The sequence below is a fragment of the Microtus ochrogaster genome, chromosome X, assembly GCF_000317375.1.
Source record: "Microtus ochrogaster isolate Prairie Vole_2 chromosome X, MicOch1.0, whole genome shotgun sequence".
Taxonomy (NCBI): Eukaryota; Metazoa; Chordata; class Mammalia; order Rodentia; family Cricetidae; genus Microtus; species Microtus ochrogaster.
In genome coordinates this window covers 37,877,828-37,896,153 of record NC_022026.1, presented here as the reverse complement: position 1 = coordinate 37,896,153, position 18,326 = coordinate 37,877,828, and the positions used below count along the sequence as shown (strand labels likewise).

Sequence of the window (18,326 nt, the reverse complement as noted above, 5' to 3'; positions counted from 1 at the left end):
ATATATATATATATATATATATATATCAATTTTCGGTATGCTAAGATTGTGTTCAGAGTTTATTTGACATCACAGAAAATATACAAACTAAGACAACAAAATGAACTGCTTTCGTTTGGAGAAATGGTCATGCGAGTCCTCCACCTGGCACCAATTTGAATCATCAGGGGTTAGGATGCAGAAGTCACCATGTTTTCAACATTTCAGCAATGTTAAGGAATTACTATTTCCAGATTTGTTGCCAGGTATTTTTCAGAACCTGTAAGAAAAAATTTGGAGAAAGTCATTGTAAGTGAACTTCTTTTTTCCAAAACCAAGAAAAAAACAGCTACCTCATAAAAAAAGAACAACAAAACTGGACTGAGGGAAGGGAGGAGGTGCTGAAGATCAAACACCATTGTTTACCTGTGTCAGTCTCCTCATTGTCCTTTGTAGCAGGGTTTCTCAGCCTTAGCATTACATGGAATTTTTCAGCCAAAGTGTTCTCTCAAAAAGAGAAAGATGCCCTGTGCATCATTATGGGATGTTCAGGAGCATCTCTGATCTCTAAGCACTAAATGACAGTGGCATACTACTTTCAAATGTTTTGTCAACATAAAATGCCTACAGAAACTGACAAATATAGTAGAGGCAGGCAAGACTCCCCTATTTCACAACTACCTTACTTTCTCTTTCTCATATGCATATGTGTGCACATGAGTGCCGTCATGAGCATGAAGTTCAAACCAACCTCAAGTGTAAATCCTTAGGATAGCCATCTAACTAGGATTTGAGACTGGGTGTCTCACTGGGACCTGGGGCTCACTGATTAGGTTAGGCTGGCTAGTCAGCAGGCTCCAAGGATCATCCTGTCTCCACTTTCCCCAATAAGATTACTAGAGTGTGCCACCGCACCCAACTTTTCAGGTGGGTTCTGGGGTTTGAACTTGGCTGCTCATGCTTGTGTTTGGGTAGCAAGCACTTTACAAACTGAGCTACCTCTCCACTCCAAGAACTACTTATCTCTAATAGTGAGAAATAACATTGTGATGGGAGAAAGGAACCAAAACTCTTAAGTTTAGGACAAAAAGCCAATGTTTCAGCCACAACATACATAAATAGAGTTTGCTCACATAAAATTACAGTTGTGGCTTCACATCCACTGGTATAAATTACTCAGTTGTATAAACTGAATACAGTTTGTAGTCTAGTTCACAGTAACATACTAAGAACAACTGCCTGGCTTTGTACTACAAAGTAAAAATGTAAGATGCAATCACTGAGGGAAACTGTGTGAAGGCTACAAGGTCCTTTGTATTAGTTTCCCAACTTCTTATCAAACTATGATTGCTTCAAAGGTTAAAATAAAAACCCTGTAAATTCTTGCTCTGAGGTCAGTATTCAAGGCAAATGAGATAAAATTAAGAGTACACAATGAAAGAACTTTCAGGAAAACTGCTATCTCCCACACTCTAAAACCAGTAATTTTCTCAAACCACAGAGAATGCCTTTTCTGACATAATTTGTAATAGTAAATTACTATGATTATAGTCCATATTTTTAATGAAGAAAATAGGATGTTTGGGATATATGGAAACAAAGGTAAAGTACAATATATTAAAAATCTAGTTTCCAACCATCTACAATCACTCCCAGTTTTGGTACAGTCATTTAAAGTCTCAGTAGATACGATGCATATTCGCATTTTGGAAGTTTTGAAAGCACTACAAATACAGACTACAGTATAGTAAGACTGCTAATTATCATAAATGAGTTCACTGTTATATGTAAGCCTGTGCATGAGAATTATAAGACATATGAGGTTAAAATGTAAAAATTCCAAAGACATTCCAACAGGTATTAGGACAATATGAAAGTAAAACTGCTTTCAGAGAACGGAATTGTTTATGAAATACAAAGATGGGAGTTTTGAAAACAAAACAATATTTATATAGCAAGTTTGGTCATATGGTTATTTATGAGGAAAGTGCACTTAAGATTCTTCTTACATGATGGATGAACAAGAAAGATAATGGTACTATACACTCTTCTTTAAAATGTAAAGAAACTAGTACTGACAGGGACATCTACTACTTTAGATGGTTTGTAATAGTCAACCATCAAAATATTCATTACAAGGGCTGGGACATAGCTCGGCTGGCATAGTGCATGCCTTGAATACATGAATCCCAAGTTTGATCTCCAGTATCTCAAAAGCAGAGTGCCGTACTGCATGCCTGTCATCTTAGCACAATGGAAAGTGGTAGCAGGAAGACCGGAAGTTCAAAGTCATTATCAGCTACATAAGGAGTTCAAGGCTAGACTAAGCTATATGAGACCTGGACACAAATGGACACAGAGACACACATTCCAAAACAAACATTAGAGTAACATTTTATTGAAATATTTTGTATTTCCTCCATTTTGAAGGAATGGTTTGGAATAAAACCCTATATTAATTTCATCATCAGCAAAGGCTGAAAATAATTCAACAACTAAACAAATGTTCTACAGCCTTACCCTATACCCAAAGGTGCTGACTACTGAAGGGTCAAGACGGCCTAGTGAAGATCAGGGCCTCAGAGAACATTACATTGTTAAAGGTTAAAGTTACACACTTCAAATACAGAAGGACCTAGTTCCGCCCAGGTACCATTCAGTCAGCTCACCTTTTAAGGTGCCCCAGTGGATTTCTGTATCTGTTCCTTTAAGATTAGGATACTCTGCCTCTGCTCAGGAGGCAGCATGGCAATCTGGTCTGCAGTGAGTTGAAGGACCTGCATAATTAAAGCAGCCTGTGCAGAGGAGAGCAAGGTTGTGAGTTTCAATGATGTGTCAGAAAACCAAAAAAACAGAAACAAAAAACAAAAACAAAATCCAAAATACACCACCAGCTTCTGTCTAAAAAAACTGCCATAGACTATGAAGCAAAATGGAAAAAGGGAGGATATCCCCCCCACACACACACACTGCAAGCCAAAATAAAGAAAATGGTGAGAAAAGACACAGTGAAGCACAAGATTAAATAAAAATACCTAAGATTAGATGGTGTGAAGAGATGCTCCAGGAACTCAAAGTTCCTGCATACTAAGATGGTATCTGTGAGCACTGTTTTGAGTTTCCCTTTTCACAAGTTTAATCCTTCCTATCAGACACAAGCTCCCAACAATAACCAAGTATAACAACAGAAAAATATACTTGTGGTGAATCTGCTATTTTGTTTATGTATCGGTAGAAAGGGGAGGCAGAAAGGAGCGTGGACTTTTAGGTCAGTTTGGCTTGCACATAAAAACAATTGACATTTATAAAATTAGTCTGAAATGTAAAATAAGTTGTCAATTATATTCACTTAAAAACTTAAGGTTCAGGTCCCCAAAATGCTCAGTCAAGATCATTAGAGTCCTAAGTTAGAGTAAATATCACTTCCAAAGGGACTTTGAAGACCCAGGATCTTCATGGTAACTGTGAAAAGATCAAAATACTAGGTTTGTGCACCGGGAGGCAGTGAGACAGTGTTGCTTACCTTCTCATGATCCTGGGGTGTGACTTGGCTCTGTCCAGGACTAAAGCCACCAGGTTGGTTTCCACCTTGCATGCTTGCTGCTTGAATGCCTGCTCCCTGCATGACTGGGACCTATAGGTAGAAAGAAAGAAGACAGCATACAGAATTCCTGATGTCCATGGAATCTCAATACAGTACCAATCTTGACACAGGTAAGAGTGTAAAGAGAATTAATGATCTAAAGATCAGCTTATACTGTTAGCAAAATCAGTAGTGTTTAATCAAAGACCTACTAGCATACACATTCTTGCATATTACAGGTCCATCATCATAACAAATAATACACATTGCAGGAAGGGGACATTAAATTAGCAAAATTTAGCCAAATAAGCATAGGGAAAACTATGAGCACTTGAGAAATTAATGCTCAGAGTAAACACAAGTGAAGTCAGCAGACTTTACATAACTGTATTCTGGGAAGTGATGTTCACAAGACTACTGCCTACCTCTATTTCAAGTAAACACTAGTAGTTATTTTCAAAGGGCTCTATTCAATAAAACAGATGGAGACAGAAAGGAGATAGGAAGGTCTCTGGGGAAAAGAGAATATTAGCCCAATATTTGCCTTTTAGAGATTTCTTAAAAGCAAAAACTATGAATATCCCTTTTAATGCTCAGATAACTAATGGTAGTGTGAATTTTTTTTAAGCCTCTTCTTCCTTTGTTTTTTTTCAAGCAGTGTTTTTCTGTAGCTTTGGAGCCTGTCCTGGAACTCCCTCTGGAGACCAGACTGGCCTCAAACTCACAGAGATCCACCTGTTTCTGCCTCCTGAGTGCTGGGATTAAAGGCGTGTGCCTACATTTCCTGGCTCACTTGTTTTTATTTTATGTGTATGAGTTTTTTGCCTGCATGTATTTCTGTGTACCACATGTATGTCTAGTCCCCATGGAGGCCAGAAGAGGGTGCTGGATCCTCTGGAACTGGAATCGCAGAAGGTTATGATCCATCTGTATGGGTGCTAAGAACCAAACCAGGTCCCATACAAATACCAAGTGCTTTTAACCACTGAACTATCTCTCCAGCCCTTGTTTTTCTTAGAGCTTTCTATAGAAAGTATTTTGCAATTGTGTCCTGCTTAATACAAACCAAAAAATTATTACTCAAGTTAGAACAAAACACAGTTAATAGCATACTTATTGGCATTTGGAATGGTTAGTGAGCCCAATCCTTTGGAAGACAACCAAAACCCAAGGAAAATACCTCTATGCACCTACTGTAACTAATTAGATGTGCTTTACATGTGTATGATGCTCACACTCAGGCTCTTAAGCAGAGTTTAGGTTCTTTTTTCTGGTTATTTTCATGACAAGGTTTCTCCACATATCTCTGGTTGTCCTGGAACTAGCTTTTATAGACCAGGCTGGCCTCAAACTCAGAGATCCGCCTGCCTCTGCCTCCCTGAGTGCTGGGACTAAAGGCATGTGTGACCACTGCTCGACTATTAGATATTTTTATTGCATATAAATTTTTAACAAATTTGTTACCTGCTTTCTCAGATTATAACCAGGGAAGTATAGAAGAAATATACAGAAACATGTGTCAGGAATAGATGATATGTGAATAGATGTAACAATGTGAAGAACCAGGTGATAGTCCATCAGTAAAAGGGGAAGATACACTACAGGATAAAACTATGTTATAACATAAATAATAACAGATCTATTTCCATGTCGATTTTGAATAATCAAAAATGATTTAAGTATTTTTGCAATTTACTTAAGAAAATAGGAAACATAAAATACATTCAGAGATTTGTGCTGGTGAAGGGTCGCTATGGCGGACAATGAGGGCTGCTGAGAACTCAAGAACAATGGCACTGGGTTTTGATCCTACTGCACGTACTGGCTTTGTGGGAGCCTAGGCAGTTTGGATGCTCACCTTACTAGACCTGGATGGAGGGGGGAGGACCTTGGACTGCCCACAGGGCAGGGAACCCTGACTGCTCTTTGGACTGGAGAGGGAGGGAGAGAGGAGTGGGGGGTGGGGAGTAGGGGGAGGGGGAGGGAAAAGGGAGGTGGGGAGGGAAAAGGGAGGTAGGGAGGAGGTGGAAATTTTTAATAATAATAATAAAAACATCAAGGACAACACAATAACATACATTAAAAAATAAATTAAAAAAGAGGAAAAAAATACATTCAGTCGATCCTTTTTCACTAAAACAGCTCAAACAATTTTTAGAATAGTTCTTTCATCTGGTGTGGTGGTTTGAATAAGAATGGCCCTCACGGGCTCATATATTTGAATGCTTACTCACCATAGAGTGGCACTATTTGAAAGGATTAAGATGTGTGGTATTGTTGGAGGAAGTGTATCACTGCAGGTAGGGAGCTTTGAGGTTTCAAAAGTTCATGTTAAACTCAGTATCTCCCTCTGCCTTTGGATCAGGATGTAGCTCTCATCTACTTCTCCAGCACTATGCATTGCATGTCTACTGCCATGCTTCCCACCATGAAAATAATGGGGCTAAACTTCCCAAACTGTAAGCCAGCTAAGACCTGTTGTGGTCATGTTGGGTGGTGATAGCTCACTCCTTTAATTCCAGCACTCTGGAGGCAGAGGCAGGCAAATCTCTGTGAGTTCGAGGTCAGCCTGGTCTACAGAGCAAGTTCCAGGGCAGGCTCAAAAGAAAAAATAAGGGGAGGTTGTTGTGGTCATTGTGTCTCTTCATAGTAATATAAAAGAGACTATGACATAACTTGGTACCAGGGACTGGTGTATAGATGTAGCAGGCTGTTTGTTGGTGGAATATGGAAGCCTCTGAACTAGAAAAGGGGTTGGGGGCTGGAGAGATGGCTTAGTGGTTAAGAGCACTGGCTGTCCTTCCAGAGGTCTTGAGTTCAAGTCCCAGCAACCATCTATAATGAGATCTGGCAACTTCCTCTGGCTTGCAGGCATACATGCAGACAGAACACTATTCATAATAAAAATAAACATAATAAAAATATTCATCTATTTATTTTTATTATGAACACTGCATTCGTAATAAAAATAAATAAATCTTTAAAAAAAGGAAAAGAGGGGGCAGGCGGTGGTGGCATACACCTTTAATTCCAGCACTTGAGAGGCAGAGGCAGGCAGATCTCTGAGTTTGAGGCCAGGCTGGTCAACAAGAGCTAGTTCCAGGACAGGTTCCAAAGCTACAGAGAAACCCTGTCTTGAAACCCCCCCCCTCCCCCCAAAAAAAGAAGGAAAAAGAAAAGAAAGAAAGGGAGGGAGGGAGGAAGGGAAGGAGGGAAGAAAAGAGGTTGAATGCTTTAAGTAGGGCTCAATGGGCTATCTTAGCAGAACAGTGACAATAATGCTAAGGGTGATTTGAACCCAGCTCAAGAAGTTTCAGATGGGAATGATATTAGTAAGTGGCCTAGGGACCATTGCGACATTTTGGCAAAGAATGTAGCTGTTTTTGCCTGAGTGTTAAAAATATGCCTGAGGCTAAATTGAACAGTTTTAGATTAATGGCACTAGCAGAGATTTCAAGACTGCCAAATATTGACTATGTCTTGTGGCCCCTCTTATTCAGATATATAAAGAAAAGGAACAAGCTGAGCAAGGAAAAATATAAAATGTACAGTTTGAGGAGAAAATAAGGACCAGGAAGTACAACAGAACAAAAGTTCAGTGCTCAAGGAGATAAAAAGTTTAAGAAAAGCCTGATGCTAAATGGAATAAAAGGAGTGGTGACCTCAGAGCAAGACCCTACCCATCTAAACTTCAATTAGTGAAAAAGAAGAAAATCTTAAGCAGTAAAGGAAGCCATCAACATCAAAGGCTGATGCAAATGTCTATTATGAACAAGGAGGCCTAATTCAAGCCACCCCATCAAGCAGTACAACTTGGCACCTAGCCCAAAAGGAGTTCTGGCTTTAGAGTCAATGATACAAAAATGGGGTTGTGGAATCTCCCTCTGAGGCTAAGTAAAGCTGCTGAGGCCAGGCATGTGTTAAGGTGTCCTTGTATGGTGACATAGAGAGGCCATTGTGTGAAACTGTGAAAGTAAAGCCTGGATTTCACTGGAGACTCCTAAGATGTTAGAGATGCCAGAGTCATGGGATATCTGCCAAGAAAAGTTGCAGATTGGGTGTGGATCCAGCCCAAGAGAGAAATGTGCTGCAGTCAACAAAGTGGAAAGGAGTTGGAGATCTGAAGAGCATTTTGACATCAGAGATGAAGATCCAGAGTTTGGAGTTTGCCCAGCTGATTTTCAGTCTTGCTTTGGTCCAGTATTTTCTTACTATGCTTCTTTTCCTCCCTTTTGAAATGGTAATGTGTCAGTGTATGTTGGAACTGTGTGATTGACCTTTTTATTTTATGGGTTTATAGTTAAGAGATTGTCATGAGTCTCAGATGAGACTTTGAACTTTTGGACAGTATTGAGACTGTGATGGAATATGGTGACTTTTGAAGTTGGAGCCAGGTGGTGGTAGAATGCATTTTTGTGTTATGATATAGCTATAAGTCAATCAGAGCCAGGGAGTCAAATGTGGTGGTATGAGTAAAAATGGCCCCCACACACTAAAATGGTTGAATGCTTATTTACCAGGGAGTTGCACTATTTCAAAGGTTTAGGAAGCAGGTCACTGGGAGATAGGCTTTGGGGTTTCAAACACCCATGCCAAGCCTAGTATCTCCCTTTCTGCTTATAGATCAGGATGTAGCTCTCATCTACTTCTCCAGCACTATGCATGCCATGCCTGCTGTTGATGTAGGTGGGCCTTCTATCTATCTGTTGCTTTCATTGGTTAATTAATAAAGAAAACTGCTTGGCCTGATAGGTCAGAACATAGGTAGGCGGGGAAGACAGAACAGAATGCTGGGAGGAAGAAGGCAGTGAGGCAGATGTGATGAAGCTCCAGCCCAAGATGAACATAGGTTAGACTCTTCCTGGTAAGACACCACCTTGTGGTGCTACACACAATAGAAATGGGTTGATCAAGATATGAGAGTTAGCCAGTAAGAGGCTAGATATTATGGGCCAGGCAGTGTTTAAATGACTACAGTTTGTGTGTTGTTATTTTGGGTGTAAAGCTAGCCATGTGGGAGCTGGGTGGGACGAAAAGCAGGTCTGTCCACAGCTCTTTCTACATGCTGTCATGCTTCTCACCATGATAATGGAACTAAAACTCTGAAACTGTAAGCAAGCCCTCAATTAAATGCTATCTCTTGTAAGAGTTGCCATTGTCCCCTGTCCCTTTCTAGAGATGGAGGACTGCATAGGGAGGGTAGATGGGAAAGGGGGACAGGACAAAAGGAGGAGGGGGAAACTGGTTGGGATGTAAAATAAATGAAAAAAATGTTATTTAAATAAAAAAGAGTTGCCATTTTCATTGTGTTTCTTCACAGCAACAGTAACTAAGACACCTGAAATACTTACTCTCATGCATCAGCTCTTTTCTCAGACACTGGGGACATGAAGCAATGGCACATAAAGGATGCAATCTATATTAATACTTAGTTCAGGGACTTGCATAAACCTTAATAATTATGGATATGAACAACCTCTGGGTACAGTCACTTAGGAATTTACTAATACTGATTTATACCAATCTGAGACACTGTAGTACGAAATAACTACCCCAAATGGCCAGTTGAAGTTTCTAGGAATATCTGTACTAGGCAGATAAATACTATTAAGACTGGTCAAATACCTTGGTTGGCCTAAGACAATCCCAGTTTATGTTTTTCCCCCTCAGGGTAAATTATTAACACTTTCATTCTTGAATGTTTTCTTCTTTGTATGGCAAATTATATAACCACCCTATAACAACAAGCCTTTTAGCTACACGCTTCTAACTGTGTGGACTGGAGTTAAATTTAAAATCTAATTTAAAGGGATATGAAGGCCATATTAAGTTAAAAAAACAAAGATCATAAAAAGGATAACAGTAGAAAGCTACACTAAAAATATCAGATAAGCAAAATATGGTGGTGCATGCTTTCAACTCCAGCACTCCTGAGACAGGGGCAGGCAAATCTCAGTGAGTTCAAGGCCAGCCCAGTATATATAGTGAGTTTCAGGTCAGCCAGGGCTACATGAAAAGACTTTGTCTCAAAAAAAAAAAACAATCTAATAAAGGCAATTGTCTATCACAAGTGAAAGATACAGAAGAGGAAGTTGAGGTTCCTAACATAACACTTTTATAGATGGCTGGGATGTATTATTTATATAATTATTGACTATATTGCTAAAAATGTAAAAAAGTATCAATTTTAAGTTCTTATTTTCTCTACCTTGGATTTAACTGACTTTACAGACTTTTAATAAAAACTATATTGGGCTGGGGGTATAGCTCAGGGGTAGATTATTTATTTAGCATTTGTGAGGTTCTAGGTTGAGTCTTAGCATCACAAAATCAAATAAAAAACGCTAGTATTAGAAAGTAATGAATTCAAACACTAACAGAAGAAGGAGCAAGACATCAGCCATCATTTTCAATGTCTTTCTCCACAGAATGGTCAGTAGAATTACATAAGCACAGTGTATAGTAACTTGGTACCTCTTTCCTCAGCTAGTATGTCAAGACTTTGATGTTCATACTACTATATCCCTAGTACTATGATTGTATTCAGTAGATGCTCAATAAGGATTGAAAAGATGTATAAAAATGTGCTATGAGGCTATTGACCATAGAGCATGCAACAAAAATCAAAGCCCACAAACACATTTTTAAAAGCAAAACCTGAAATACAAAAGAAAATAAATTTTTATTCTATATATACCAAAAAAAGCCACATTTTTATCTCAAATTAGGGAGGATCAGGCAAACACCCCCACACAGAGACAATATATAGATGCAAATAAGACAGAGAAGCAGAATAGATGAGCAAGCTGTATTTCTTGCTCCGTTATTTTTTTAGTTAGGTGAATTTGGCCAAGTCACCAGACTTAGGTAGGCGGGGAAAATTAAACGGAATGCTGTGAGGAAGAAAGCAGAGTCAGTGAGATGCCAAGGATCCTCTGCCTGAGATGGACACAGGTTAGAATCTTGCCGGTAAGCTTCTGACACGTGGCGATATACAGATGAATAGAAATGGGTTAAATCAAGATGTGAGAGTTAGCCAATAAGAGGCTAGAACTAATGAACCAAGCAGTGATTTAATTAATACAATTTCTGTGTCGTTATTTTGGGACTAAGCTAGGTGGGTGGTCAGGATGAACAAGCAGCCTGCTCATTCTGCAACTTCTGGCCTTTACCTTCCAAACCTATAAAATCAGAGAACTAGACGCCAGACATGTTGCATTCTAGTTTTGATATTTTCCTCTCTTCTTTCTCTCCCAATCCCCAAATACACTGGAAGACACAGAAGCACATGAAAATGGGAAGAAAGAAATGAAAAACGAAGGCACCAACATATAGAAACTTGAGAAGATACACACATTCCATCTGCCCACAACCAACTGGAGATAAAAATGAGATGACTTATAAAGCATCCCATACATACAGCTGAAGTGAGCCAAGTGAAGGAGACAGAAAAGCGACAGACTGCATTTCCAGAATTATATGCAGATGGCCTTTCCTATACCACTGTTTATTTAGATGCTTTCATGACAATAGATCCACACAGGTCTCTGCCACCCTGAGATAATCTAAATGAATGCAACTCCTCAAATGCTCTAGTTCAGGTTGTACATGGTAATCATTTGGGGGAGGTTTTTCAAATGGCCTAAGATCTGCACAAGTATTTGATGGGAGGACTTTGTACATATTGATGGTTTATATACTTATTGCAAAGTACTCCCTGCCCTGTAATTTTCATTTTCAGAGGTTTTTCTGAATGAAATAGCCACTAAAGTAGTGAAACAAGGTTGTTCTTTTGGGTTAAGTATTAGAGGCTAGTCACCCTTCTCCTAAGGGATATGAGAAAGTAAAAGGAGAGCCTATTCTCTCCTTTCTAACAAGCAAATTCATTCAAGTCAGAAGACAACAAAAATCAGGCTCAGTAATAAATCCCCAAATACATTAAGATTTTATGTAGATGCTACAAGTATTACCTGTCTTGATCCCTGGGGAACGACAGCCCCCATGTTCATTGGATTGGGACCTTGGATTCCACTAGGTATAGGTCCTCTAGGTCCAGGTACCGGGCCTCTGGTATCCATGCCTCTGGCCTCCATGGCACGGGCTTCCATGGCACGGGCCTCCATGGCACGGGCCTCCATGGCACGGGCTTCCATGGCACGGGCCTCCATGGCACGGGCCTCCAGTCCTCTGGCATCCAGTCCTCTGGCCTCCAACCCTCGTGCATCTAATCCTCGGGGATCTCGTCCACCTAGAAAGTTGTAAGAAAATCAGTTAGTATAGCTACTAACTTCTAGTCACATCTCTCCTTGTCTGTGACACTGTCTTCTTTCTAGTTTATCAGATTTGTAGGTAAATCGTAAAAACTCTTTCCCAAGACTTTTGTCCCATATTAGAGCTGAAGAGAGTAAAATTCTTCACCAACCATGGCTATTAGTTGGAGTTGTGATGCAGTTTCCCCTTACCTCTAGCATCCATGGGTGGACCCCTCTGATCTATCATGGGTCCTCTTGGCTCTGCCATTAAAGGTCTGGGCTCAGCTAATGGACCTCCCCTCATGTCATGTGGGGGTGGTCCACGGCCTTCATGGCCAGGAACATGGTGCATGGGTGGGCCCTGATGAGGTGGTGGTGGGGGTCCCAAGTAAGCTCTAGAGATGGAGAGAAGTGACATATTTTAAGGCAGAATGTACCAACATTGAAATGTCAATCCGATCAGTATGCAAACATTCAACAGAAAACTAATACAAATATCAGTAAATAAATGGTAACAAAGTAACATCACGCCTGGCGGTGGTGGTGCACGCCTTTAATCCCAGCACTCAGGAGGCAGAGGCAGGCGGATCTCTGGGAGTTCGAGGCCAGCCTGGTCTACAAGAGCTAGTTCCAGGACAGGCACCAAAGCTACAGAGAAACCCTGTCTCAAAAAACAAAACAAAACAAAACAACAAAAAAAGTAACATCACACAGATAAAAGAAATCTATAGAATGTAAATCTATGCATTCTGGAATTCCTTATTTGATCAGGGCATTTAAAATTAGTAAAGAATTAATAGACACTTACTATAAGTACAATGAATATGCAGTAGACTGCTTAGCAATGCAGATTCTGGATTCAGAATAAATGGCTGAAATCTAGGTCTTACCATTTATTAGCTATGTGATCTGGGTCACATATATGCCCTGGTTTCTTCACCTGTAAAATAGGACTAAGAATAGTCATTTCTAAGGTTATATGGATTTATTTGTTTCTCTATCTTTGTGGGGCTGAGGATTGAACCTAGGGCATTGGAAATGTTAGGCAAGTGCTCTTACCATGGGAGTTACACCCCCGGCCTAAGGCAGATATAATGAGGTGATTTAAGTACTTAGAGAAAAGCTAGAGGTGTGATCCCCACCAACATCAACAACTATTGTCATTAATAGTACCATTACCTCACGTTTTCCTTGTTTAGGTATATATTACTATAATTTTCAATTTCTGAAAATACAACAGTCATTGTTGGCTCAAAGTTATCTTCTTTTTCTTTTTTTAAGAGGGTTTTTTTGTAGCTTTGGAGCCTGTCCTGAAACTCGTTCTTGTAGACCAAGCTGTCCTCAAACTCACAGAGATCTGCCTGTCTCTGCCTCCCAAGTGCTGCAATTAAAGGCATGCACTACCATCACCCAGCTTCAAAGTTACCTTCTTAGCTATACAATTATGTTTTCGGAAAAGTGCTTAGTTTTAGACAGTGGTTACAAATCTTATTTATCTTTTGAAGTAGGCAAACAGGTCCGACCATTTGCTTTCAATGTAAGGAAACTTTTCAACTTCTCAAGGTGTTTCCTTCTACATGAGTACTTACCTAGGCTCTACCTCTCCAGTTACAGACATTAAAGTGCCTCCCCGTGGGTCATTGGGGGCATCTCCTAACAGACCACGAGGAGTTGGGACATTGGCAGGCAAGGCTCCCCGCTGCATAGCTGCTCTGGGGTCTTGCATTGGCACTGGCAGGGAAACAAACAGGGAGTTACTGCTGTGAAAGACACATTAGGAAACAAGAAATGACTCTATACCACTGACAACGTAATTCAGACACCTTAGAGTGGGTGAAACCTCACCACAGCAGAATCCTCTTGCAGCTCAAGGACAGAAGCAGTGCCATTTTCGAGGTATGGATGGAATTATATAAAGAACAAACTGGGGAGCCACCTGCCAAGGACTAGCACTGTAACCTGAATAAACTTATGATCTTGGTTTTCCTTCTAATCAATCTTAGGTTAAGAACCAGAGTCACAAAAGAAAGGTAGGTTCTTGGTATAGGAACCCTGCCATGGCTCTGCAGGAACCTGCTGTCTCCTTACAGACTACTATTCCAGCCAAGCCTCCTGACACCAGTAGGGAGAGAGTAGATCTTTGGACAGATGCCCATATCATCCATGTTCTCTGCCCTGTGTGAAAAGGTCAATCTTAGGCTTGTGGCCCCAAGAGAAAAAAAAGCCACAAAACTAACAAAAAGAAAAAATACCCCAAAACACTACCCTTTTGGGGTTATGAATGTGAGGATAACTGCCAAGCAGCTCCTTTCCTTTCAACATCCCACCCTGAACACCACAAGCAAAAGGAAACCCGCAGATACAATGGATACCTTGAACTCGCTCAATTGATGCAGGCCCGGCGGGTCCCACGGGCGAGTGCTGTAGGGTTCCTAGGTGAGCAGTAAGTTCAAAAGGAGAAATAGCAGACACTTAAAATAGCTTGCACACACACAGGAACATACACATATGGAGACTGGAGACTTACATGTCAGTAAAAGCCGAGAGTTCGTTAGTTTGCCCCGGTCTACAAAACTTCCTAAATACAGGAGGCCTTTCTCTTATCCAACAGTTCCACTTTGACAGGCATCTTTCTTAAGGGAAATGTGTGTACTGGTTTACTTGGGCAAGAATAACCAGCAATTTTGGACTCTCCTGTTACTACAGAATTTTCCTTTATGTCTTCTTGTGCATTAAAAAAAGAAATAGAGAAAAATGTATTTTCAGAAATAAAACATGAAATAAATTCCAATGGTATGTGACATGAGATTTATCAGAGATAGGCCATTAATGGACCCACACTAATGGCAATACTAATTTTGTCTCATTTAAAAGTTAGAAGCTCCACCGGGAGCAGAAGCCAGGAGCAAATCCAGTCCTGGGACACTGGCGGATCAGGACTGAGCCTGTAATCTGACCCAAACTCAGCAATCTCCACTGGAACAGGTACAGGGGAGTAAGCGCTGAGCTAGTGAGCTAGAGCCAGAGACCGCTGAGGGTCCGGACGTGAATCTGGGACCTTCAAGGGAGTAGGCCTAAGCCAGGACCCCGGTGGGTCTGGGCAGGAGTCTAGGACCTCCCAGGAACTAGGCCTGAGCCATGACCTCTGCCAGTCTGGGCGTAAGTGAACCTGGGACCTCCAAGGGAACAGGCAGGAACCAGAGATCTTGGCGGGGACAGGCATGAGTCTGGGTACTCAAAGAGAGTAGGGCTGAGCCAGGACTTCTGTGGACATCAAAGGGAATAGAAACCTGGGTCCTAGTGTGAGTCTGGGACCTCTGAAGGAGTAAGCAGGTCCTCTACAGGTCCAGGTGCACCTGAAGCAGTAGACAGGAGCCAGAAACCTTTCCACATCCAGCTCCAACTGCAGGGACTCCTGCAGCAGGAAATTCAAACCAGGATTTACAGATACAGGTCAAATCTGGTAACCTAGGCCATCTTTGCTCTGAGGCAAGGAACTCCACCTTGGGCAACAAATTCTACAGGAGTGGCTCTGAATGAGCTACCTAGGACAGAGAGGACCTGAGGAGACAAGCTCCATTGGGAGCAGAAGCCAGGAGCAAATCCAGTCCTGGAAGCCAACGCAGTCCTGGGACACTGGCAGACCAGGATTGAGCCAGCGAAATGACCTGGAGTCAGTGATCTCCAACAGAACTGGAGTGGGATTGAACCAGCTACCTAGGACAGAGAGCTAACAAACTCCACCAGGAGCAGAAGCCAGGAGCAAATCCAGTCCTGGGACACTGGTGGATCAGGACTGAGCCAGCAACCAGATCCAGAGTCAGCTATCTCCACTAGAACAGATACAGGAGAATAACCGCTGAGCAAGTGACCCAGAGCCAGAGACTGCTGAGGGTCTGGAAGTGAATCTGGGACCTTCAAGGGAGTAGGCCTAAGCCAGGACCCCGATGGGTCTGGATGTGAGTGAACCTGGGATCTCCAAGGGAACAGGCAGGAACCAGAGATCTTGGCTGGGCCAGGTGTGAGTCTGGGCCCACAGAGAGAGTAGGCCTGTGCCAAGACCTCTGTGGGTCCTGGCATTGGTCTGGGACGTCAAAGGGAATAGGCAGGAACCTGGAACCTCTGCGAGTCTGAGCGTGAGTCTGGAACCTCTGAAGGAGTAAGCAGGTCCTCTGTGGGTCCGGGTGCATCCGAGCCTGGGACATCCGAGGCAGTAGAAAGGAGCCAGAAACCTTTCCACAACCAGCTCCAACCCAGGGACTTCTGAATCCAGGAGTGAATCCAGACCAGCACTTACAGATACAGGTCAAAGCTGATAACCTAGGCCACATTTGCTCTGAGGCAAGGAACTCCACTTTGGGCAACAAATTCCACAGGAGTGGCTCTGAATGAGCTACCTAGGACAGAGAGCAACAAGCTTCACCAGGAGCAGAAGCCAGGAGCAAATTCAGTCCTGGGAGCCAACCCAGTCCCAGAACACTGGCAGATCAGGACTGAGCCAGCAACCAGATCCAGAATCAGCTATCTCCACCAGAACAGGTACAGGGGAGTAACAGCTGAGTGAGTGAGCCAGAGCCAGAGACCACGTAGGGTCCGGATGTGAATCTGCAACCTTCAAGGGAGTAGACCTAAACCAGGACCCTGGTGGATCTGGGCGTGAGTCTAGGACCTCCTAGGAACTAGGCCTGAGCCAGGACCTCTGCCAGTCTGGGCGTGAGTGAACCTGGGACCTCTGAGGAAATATGCAGGAACCAGAGATCTCGGCGGGGCCAGGCGTGAGTCTGGGTACTCAGAGGGAGTAGGCCTGAGCCAGGACTTCTGTGGGTCCTAGCGTGAGTCTGGGACCTCTGAGGGAGTAAGCAGGTCCTCTGTGATTCCAGATGTACCAAAGTCTGGGACCTCCAAGGCAGTAGATTGGAGCCAGAAACCTTTCCAGGTCCAACTGCAACCCAGGAACTTCTGCAGGAGGGGTTCCAGACCAGAATTTACAAAAACAGGGCAAAGCCAGCAACCTAGGTCAAAGTAGGCCTGAGACAGCAAACTCTAAGGGAGCAGAACAAAGCACAGGAGCGCTGAGCTATCTCCAAGAATAGAGTAACTAGCAGGGTAACTAGAACTGTGACACTGACTATACCACAAGGAACAACCACCTGAGCTTTGGATTCACTGGAACCTAGATTATACAACAGAATCTCAGACAGCCCCAACCACATCTATTAGCAAAAAGATGAGTAGAAAAGGTAAGAACATACGCGACATAGCAAAAAGAAACACAACACCAGTAAAACCTAAAGACCCTACAACAGCAATACCTGAACAACCAAATATGGATGAAGAAGAAAATGACCTAAAAAATAACTTCAAGAGAATGTTTGAATCTCTAAAAGAAGAAATGAGAAATTCCCTTAAAGAAATGGAGGAAAAGATAAACAAAAATTGGAAGATGTCAGCAAATCACTTAAAGAAAACCAAGAAAAAGAAATCAAACATATGAAAGAAACTATTCAGGACTTGAAAACCGAAATAGAGGCAGTAAAGAAAACACAAACCGAGGGAATTATAGAAACAGAAATTATGAGAAAACAATCAGGAACCACAAATGCAAGCATGAACAGAATACAAGAAATGGAAGAGAGAATTTCAAGCGCTGAAGATACAATAGAGGAAATAGACTCATCAGTTAAAGAAAACATTAAATCTAACAAGAGCTTAACCCAAAATATCCAGGAACTACGGGACACCATGAAAAGGCCAAATCTAATAGGTATAGAAGAGTTCAACTCAAAGGCACAGAAATAAATTCAACAAAATCCTAGAAGAAAACTTTTTCAACCTAAGGAGAGATATCTATGAAAATACAAGAAGCTTACAGAACACCAAATAGACTGGATCCAAATAAAAAGTCCTCTTGCCACATAATAATCAAAACACTAAACATACAGAGTAAAAAAAAAAGAATATTAAAAGCTGCAAAGAAAAAAGGACAAGTAAATATAAAGGTAAACCTATCAGAATTACACCCGACTTCTCATTGGAAAGAATGAAATCCAGAAAGTCGTGGTCAAGGGTTATGCAGACGTTAAGAGACCATGGGTGCCAGCCCAGACTACTATACCCAGCAAAACTGTCAATCACCATAGAAGGTCAAAATAAGATATTCCATGACAAATTTAGATTTCACCAATACCTAGCCACAAACCCAGCCCTACACAAAATACTAGAAAGAAAACTCCAACCCAAGGAAGATGGCTGCAAAACACAGACAACTGATGGTCTCAAAGCAGCAAATCCCAAAGAAGGGAAAAATGCATTAATTAAAATCATCAACAATGAAAACTACATTAACAGAAGATAGAAATCACTGGTAATTAATATCCCTTAATATAAATGGACTCGGCAAACAATGAGGGCTGATGAGAAGCCAAGGACAATGGCAAGGGGTTTTGATCCTACTTAATGTGTTGGCTTTGTGGGCGCCTAGCCAGTTTGGATGTTCACCTTCCAAGATATGG

The 18,326-nt window shown here is 41.7% G+C and overlaps 1 protein-coding gene across 4 annotated transcripts in view; it reads right to left on the bottom strand.

The window, feature by feature from the left end:
- Positions 1 to 6: 6 nt before the first annotated feature.
- Cstf2 (cleavage stimulation factor subunit 2) overlaps positions 7 to 18,326 on the bottom strand; it is a 34,688-nt gene continuing 16,368 nt past the window's right edge. For 2 of the 4 annotated variants that reach the window (XM_005358676.3, XM_013350535.2), the window contains exons 9-15: positions 14,187 to 14,246; positions 13,404 to 13,545; positions 12,025 to 12,209; positions 11,533 to 11,810; positions 3,503 to 3,613; positions 2,649 to 2,774; positions 7 to 259 (exon numbers count right to left, since the gene is read on the bottom strand). In XM_005358676.3, coding sequence (XP_005358733.1) covers positions 2,652 to 2,774; positions 3,503 to 3,613; positions 11,533 to 11,810; positions 12,025 to 12,209; positions 13,404 to 13,545; positions 14,187 to 14,246 — 899 coding nt within the window. In that variant the 3' untranslated portion in view covers positions 7 to 259; positions 2,649 to 2,651. Of the gene's footprint in view, positions 260 to 2,648; positions 2,775 to 3,502; positions 3,614 to 11,532; positions 11,811 to 12,024; positions 12,210 to 13,403; positions 13,546 to 13,887; positions 13,990 to 14,186; positions 14,247 to 18,326 lie in introns of all 4 variants that reach the window. The other 2 variants (XM_026784917.1, XM_005358677.2) reach the window with 2 other exon arrangements.